This window comes from Xiphias gladius, chromosome 8 (assembly GCF_016859285.1).
Source record: "Xiphias gladius isolate SHS-SW01 ecotype Sanya breed wild chromosome 8, ASM1685928v1, whole genome shotgun sequence".
NCBI lineage: Eukaryota > Metazoa > Chordata > Actinopteri > Istiophoriformes > Xiphiidae > Xiphias > Xiphias gladius.
Window position 1 is genome coordinate 13,837,884 of NC_053407.1, and position 7,105 is coordinate 13,844,988.

The window sequence follows — 7,105 nt, forward strand, 5'->3', positions numbered from 1 at the left end:
TCTAAAACTCCCTGCTCTGTGGGCTTTTAAAGTTGCCTACACACTAGCTCAATCTGATGGAGTGTCAGAGTTGCCAGATGCTGAAAACCAAATAAATGTACAAAGAAATCAGAATTATCGTATTTAAAGGGAAATTATTGTACATTAAAAATCCAGACTGTAAACGTATATAAATTACAGCGAGTTGTGCCTTAAGGTCTGTGCTATGGTTCACAGTAACATCACAGTCATTGGTTAACAAGTTGACCGCAATGAGCTCCAACTAGGCAAGCATGTAATATACAGGCTGATATGAGTGTAAGATAGTTAACTAACAGTAGCTGACTAATATTTAATCGCCTTATCCCAGCTAATACTAATAGCCTAACATGATGCATGCTTTTAAAATGAGATGTAGTAACAAAATGATGTGTTAGATTTTATCTAGGTTTCAGACATGATTCAGTTTGGCTTGACTATGTACCTGGCAGTTATCAAGTCAGCCAGCTTACCTTAACATTAGTAAGATAATAAAGAACAGACTTACAAATGACACATCAGACATATGGATCCTTTCTTAAATACTCTAAAATAATCTGACTAAAATACAATGTTTTTAAAATGTAAGCAATGACACATGTTGAGAAAAATTTGGATTTGTGTGCAGAGCCTTTAAACTGCTGATTAAAACAAAAGACAATGAGTGTGGTAGCATATAATGAATGAAATCATAGTGTTACAGCATTTATCCATTTTTCTAAGATTATTTCGGAAACAGATCTCATACGTTTTTTAGGAAAATGAACCTCTTAAGCATTACAGATAATCAGTTCCATGTTATCAAAGAGAAAATCCACTCTAAAATAAAATTCCCTTTATTTCTACTGCACAGCTCCGTTCGAACTTGTTACTTCTCTTTTTAGACTGAAGAGCGAAGACAGATTGTGGTGATGATCATGTCATGTTAAAACAAATCCTGGAGCTTATCAATAGTAAGTGAATAACTAAAGAAATAGTATATTATTCCTTCACATAGCTACACAGGATCAGAGGTGGAAAATAAGTAAATGTACTCAAGTACTGTATTAATATTTTAATTCAGTATTTCTATTTTGTTCTGCTACAGTATACCTCTACACAACAAGTTTTAAGACAGAAATATCACACTGTTTATTCCACTATATATACCAGAGATCTATAGTCAATACTTACTTTACAGATTAATATTACATAGCCTACATAACATATGATAATTATTAAAAATGATGCATATTTGTATAATAAATTACCCACAAGCACATTCATGTACTGATAATTGAACACACAATTTATGTCTTATTTATAATAATTACCTATATTTTTGACAATTTTATCTGCATTTTGCTACTCTGTAGTTTTATTAGTAAAAGTAAAATTTCAAATGCAGGACTTTCACTTGTATTTTTTCATTGTGATACTACTGTATTACTTTAACTTATATATACAGAGGGTATTCCCACACTGTACAAGAAAAAGCTTTATGTATTAAAAATGATTTGCCAAAATGATACTTTGTATTGCACGTCTACATTTGGTGTACTTGCTGACAAATACTGTAAATACACCTCGGTGAGATTACATGAATTTTGAGTGAAAATAGTCCATTTTAAAGACTTAGTTCTCATACCATGTCAGGACAGTTAGGTCCAACAGAATCCATACGACTCATTTACAGTAAACATTTCGGCAAAAAAGAAATGAATGATAAATTGTTTTGTTTACATCTTTATTAATTTGGAGAAGTCATTATAAAGAAAGTAAAGTATTAATACCAACATTCTATGTTTATTAGAATGTCACTGATTCCACACCGTTAATCAAAAAGTCATGTACTACAGTTTCAGTCTATGTTTAAATAACTGCTTATTAACCCTTTTCAAATAATGTTTTCAAACAAATTTTCTTGCATCTCTGATTAACCTGGATTTACCAATAATTAGGTACTCCTGTCCAATCTAATGCATTCCACTCCAATACTATACATACTTTGTGAAGCTTAAAATGCCTTTTAAATTACTTTTTTTTAAAACTGTGTCAGGCATGAGTTGATTTAACTATATTGTAATTTTCAATGCTTTACTGAGTTGTGGTATTGTGCTGAATTGAATTATATTGAGAAATGTTTCCAATATTCTATTTGCCTCCTTTATGTAAATGAGGGCCTGCAAAACAATAGACTAACTTTTAGTATTATACAATCTAACACAATGTCCCCACTAAATACAGCCTCAAACATTAGCAGTTAATTTGAAACCTTATGAACCTTATGAACATTATGAAATATGCAAATATGATTAATTAAGGGTAATTATATTGCATTGCATTAGACTGTAAAGGTGTACAAAATAAACTGGTATGTCATTGTGTTTTGTTAGATGAGCTTTTAGAGCACATACAGCCAATATTTTTTTAATACAACCTTGACTGCAGTAATTTGAGGATCCTCCTGCAGAACACTTTTGACTCTTTACTAGTCTTTTTGCAAATAACTGAACCATGTTAAATGCTACAGATGTTTTACTAAATGTTCTCAGGCAAATTGTTGAGCTAGACATTCTGTGCTGGTTGCTCCTTGGGGTCGGTCATGATCACAGGTCCAACAGAAACCACAACCTTTGGCCCAGCCTTGCTCTGGTCTGCAGTCTCCACATCTCTCTCTACACACAGACATACAAACATGGTCAGATTTAAGTGCATATTGCTCCTGAATTCTGCAAATGATAAAATCATCTCTTACTTCTTCTGAAGCATGATGGCTCACAGGAGTGGCCCAGTGCAGCAGTGCACACAGCTGTACTACAGTGAATGTACACCTGAAAAAGGACAACAGTGTTGGCAGAGCAATACAAAAATATTTTGTTGCAGCAGTCTCTCATCAGCCGATATAGTCATTACCTGCTCCTTCAGGGGCACTAGTGAGTTGGCGTCCACAAAGGTAAACATTTTGAAAATGAAACGCCTGTAATGACTTGGGAAGTCCAGACCAGAGGAGGGACCGACTGGAACCAGTGAGGACAAGTAGCGATCATTCATCCATGGACACCTGGATGGAGAGCAAATTATATCAATGCAATAACAGTAAAATGCAACTGAATGTAAAAGTCAGAGTTTTGCATTGATTTCCCTATTCACTATTCCTCGTGTACAGACCTGGCAGAAGCGTAAACTTTCACAAACATCCGACATGTTATCATTAAAGGGACAGTGTAAATTGGTGTTTTAGTTACCCATCTGTCAGAATGTCCCACTGGGGCAGACTGTGAGGATTGGGACTTGTGGTGGTCCAACAGCGACCTAGAGTCAGCACAAGGTTTGGATCTGTCTTTTCAATGAGTTGAACCTCCACGTACACGGGGTCCCTCAGTACTTTGATCACAGGGTAGTCTGCCTCCGTATAGAAAGAGCTATAGGCCACATCCTCTGTGAGAGAAGAGTTACCAGTTAATATGACAGCCAACATTATGAAATGATCTGCAAATGCAGCAATGCAGCCAAGCTGACATACTCTTACCTTCATTACAACCCTTTGTATAACATTGCCCATTAGCCAGTCTCAGGTGTACTCTGATGGGTCCCAGAGCAGCAACTGATAGAGGAGGATCTTGTAAGCGTAACACTTCTGCAACCACAGCTTCAACAGAAGTGCCAATGTACCTACACCGGAATTGCAATCTGACAAGAGAAAGCTGGCATTATGTTGTTTATTCAGAGACTTTATTTTAACACTGTAATGCTCTAAAAAGTGATCACCTACTCGTAGAAGCTGTCCCTGGTGATGGCTCCACGGGGCCCAAGTCCTACCTCATATGAGGATGACATCCTGTTCTCATAGATTATAACACCAGGTTCCTCCTACAAAAGGCAGAGAAAAGCTGGCGTTGTAGGGTAAAAATATGCACAGACCCTATTTAAAGGTGTTTTCCTTTGTTGAATATAAATAGAGAATAGATATAGAAAATCGAGGTCTTACCATAACCAAGGAGCCACAGGCAGTAACAGGAAAGTGGTAGATGGCAAAGTCTGAATTAGAGTCAACATGTGTACAGCCTTGACCTCCCTCCAACAGTGAGATTGACTCAAGGTCAATGTTTGGAAGAGTAGCATCTTTGGCCACTACCACAATAAACTGGGCATCCTTGGTGCACTGAACGGTCACTGGTAGCACAAAGACAGACCTTGATATGTTGAGTGGTTAGATATTAATGACCAAAAATATATAACAAGACTACCAGTCTACAACCATGTAACCAACTATTTGAGGTTTTATTTATGGTACAGCTGTACAATAAGCTAAATGCTAATATCAGCATGCTAAGATGCTCATTATGACAATTTAAACATGCTGATGTTCAGCGTCTTAGTTTAGCATGTTAGTATGCTAACATCTGGTAATTGGCAACAACTAAAATGCAGCAAAAATTTGATGGAAATCACAGTTTTTCAGGTATGGGACAAAATGAAATTTTGACCTTATGATGCCACTGGAGGAAAAGTCAATTGATCACCAAGTCATTAGGATTAATCCTCTGGGGAATCTTGAATGTCTTGAATCTTGATCTTGAATTTGTCAAGATATTTCACTCTACACCAAAGTGGTAAGCTTATCCAATATTGCCATGGGCAGAGCCACAATGCTAGTATGACTATATAACAAAATAGACTATAATAGTAACGGTTGCAGTGGAATTATATTCAGCAAAAGTTTATCAAAGCTAAACAAATCAAAGAATCATCTTAATTATTTCTTGTATTGTTCTGAAGGATGCCAAATCAGGTGACATCTTTGCCTCATTAGTAAAGTTATGAGCACGTTATGGAACATACAGTAGGAAAGGTTCAATATGTTTAACCCAAATACTGCATCATATTTTTGAGAATAAAAAAGTTTGATAAATACGTGACATAAAGTTGAATTTAGGACACAGAAACTTTTTACCATTGTATTAATCTATTAGGATAACTTAACTCATTAAAGATTTGTATCATCCATTGATGACACAATGCAGTATTTACTTAATATAACCAGAAAACTGTCTAAATTCTGAGAGCAATAACAGTCAAAAACCCACCTGCTTTTCCAAAATAGCACTGACGGCCATCAAAACAGCAGCTAATGGCTTCACATTCAGCAGCAGAGATATCACGACCTCCACAAGGGACTCTCTGGCTCTCTGCCACCTCACAGCTCTGGAAAGAAGGCTGCTGTGGAGCACCAGGCGGGTAAGTGGAAGATGCCTGTGGCGATGTAGGCTGATGCGGTTGCTGTGGTTGAGGAGCTTCTGGCTTTTGAGGAGACTTAAAATTTGAGAATGCTCGAGGATGGCCAGGAAACTTTGGTGCTTGAGGATACTGAGGAAACCTTGGTGGAGAAGGAGGTGGAAGAAGAGGTCGGACCTGTGGTTGATGAGGTCGTACCTGTGGTATTTGAGGATATTGAGGAGCATTGGGCGGCACAAGCGATGTGACCTTTGGTGCTTGAGGATAAGTAGGAGGCTTTGGAGGTGGAGGAGGTTGGACCTGTGGCACTTGAGGATAATGAGAAACTTTTGGTGGCGGAGGAGGTTGTACCTGTGGGACTTGAGGATAAGTAGGAGGCTTTGGAGGTGGAGGAGGTTGGACCTGTGGGACTTGAGGATAAGTAGGAGGCTTTGGAGGTGGAGGAGGTTGGACCTGTGGGACTTGAGGATAAGTAGGAGGCTTTGGAGGTGGAGGAGGTTGGACCTGTGGCACTTGAGGATAACGAGGAACCTTTGGTGGTGGAGGAGGCTGGACCTGCGGCACTTGAGGATAATGAGGAACCTTTGGTGGTAGAGGAGGTGGAAGAACCTTTGGTGCTTGAGGGCGTGGAACAACCTTTGGTGTTAGAGGAGGTTGAAGAACCTGTGGAACTTGATCATACTGACGAGCCTGAGGCGGTTGAGGAGGTTGGACCTGTGGCACTTGAGGGTTTTGAGGATATTGCGGAAACGTCGGCGGTGGAGGACGTTGGACCTGTGGCACTTGAGGGTTTTGAGGATATTGTGGAGACGTCGGCGGTGGAGGACGTTGGACCTGTGGCACTTGAGGGTTTTGAGGATATTTTGGAGACGTCGGCGGTGGAGGACGTTGGACCTGTGGCACTTGAGGGTTTTGAGGATTTTGAGGAGCCCATCGTGGTAAAGGAGATTGGACCGGCAGCACTTGAGGGAACTGAGGAGCCTTTGGTGGAGGTGGAGGCTGTGGGAGTGGTCGTGTCTGAGCAGGTGGAGCACCCTTTGACATCGGTAGTGCAGGCTTCTGCCACGTTAAGTCCTGAGCCTCTACATTTGTCCCAACTAAGCAGCCCAGGAATGCTAGTGCCACTAAAGAGGCGGCACGCCAATGCTTTGCCATGGTTTCAAAGCAGTCTGACCTGGACAGTCCACAAGGGTACCACTTATGTGTGCTGCCACATTTATATGTGACTAGACTTGATGATTAAAAAAAAACAACACTTTCAAGGTCAAATAACCACCAATCACGGCTTCCAGGGCTTTCAACAGACACCTAAAAGCCCCAGGGGTGCATTATATAATGTTTGCTAAGCCTTTTGGCAACTTCACAAGATCAGTTGTGTAGGTGGGACATGGGGATAAAACACGTGTGTGTCCTATCAGATCAGGTGGGTTGGATGACATAAAAGTATTTATTTGTCCAACATTAGGGTCACAGAAACCTTTTCAAAGGTCTCTGCGACCGCGACCTTTTATGTTTATTTTGCTAGTGCACAATGTACAGCACTTGATTTGGTTTAAGTAGAAGTTTGTATTACGCTGATAACTTAACAGTCAAAGGTAACAGTCAAAGGTTTAGATGACACTGAGATGGAGGACTAACCACAAGACAGGGGATATGTACAGTATATCCTCTCTTCAGAATCTGGAACTAAGTTTTGCCATTGAAGCCAAATTTTACTTCAGTTTACTTGCTGTAATAGACTCGTGATTGGAGCAGCAGGAATTTTTTAGTGAAAAGGAAAGATTACAGGGCATAAACCTGACCCTGCTGAAGAGCAATAAGTTCACACCCTTTGCTAAACAGGTGCCTTTGAGGCTACAAGTAGCAATTA

At 39.5% G+C, this 7,105-nt stretch overlaps 1 protein-coding gene across 3 annotated transcripts; it reads right to left on the bottom strand.

Moving 5' to 3' along the window:
• Nucleotides 1-2,517: 2,517 nt before the first annotated feature.
• On the bottom strand, nucleotides 2,518-6,556 carry LOC120793772 (zona pellucida sperm-binding protein 1-like). Of its 3 annotated transcripts, none has more exons than XM_040134149.1 (9): nucleotides 6,139-6,556; nucleotides 5,088-6,018; nucleotides 3,989-4,173; nucleotides 3,773-3,870; nucleotides 3,530-3,690; nucleotides 3,246-3,438; nucleotides 2,914-3,061; nucleotides 2,756-2,831; nucleotides 2,518-2,675 (listed from the first exon to the last, which is right to left on the bottom strand). In XM_040134149.1, exons 1-9 carry the CDS (start codon nucleotides 6,388-6,390, stop codon nucleotides 2,566-2,568), a joined length of 2,154 nt encoding a protein of 717 aa, XP_039990083.1. In that variant the 5' UTR covers nucleotides 6,391-6,556; the 3' UTR covers nucleotides 2,518-2,565. The 3 variants fall into 3 exon arrangements, with proteins under 3 accessions (XP_039990083.1, XP_039990082.1, XP_039990081.1); XM_040134148.1 differs by having other exon boundaries at nucleotides 5,088-5,586; nucleotides 5,638-6,556; XM_040134147.1 differs by having other exon boundaries at nucleotides 5,088-6,556.
• Nucleotides 6,557-7,105: the final 549 nt, after the last annotated feature.

Coding starts and splice junctions, on each gene's coding strand:
- LOC120793772 (XM_040134147.1), bottom strand. CDS start 6,390: ATGGCAAAGCATTGGCGTGCCGCCTCTTTAGTGGCACTAGCATTCCTG. Junction 2,832..2,913: donor TAGTGCCCCTGAAGGAGCAG/GTAATGACTATA, acceptor GTCCTTTTTCAG/GTGTACATTCACTGTAGTAC. Junction 2,676..2,755: donor GCCATCATGCTTCAGAAGAA/GTAAGAGATGAT, acceptor GTCTGTGTGTAG/AGAGAGATGTGGAGACTGCA.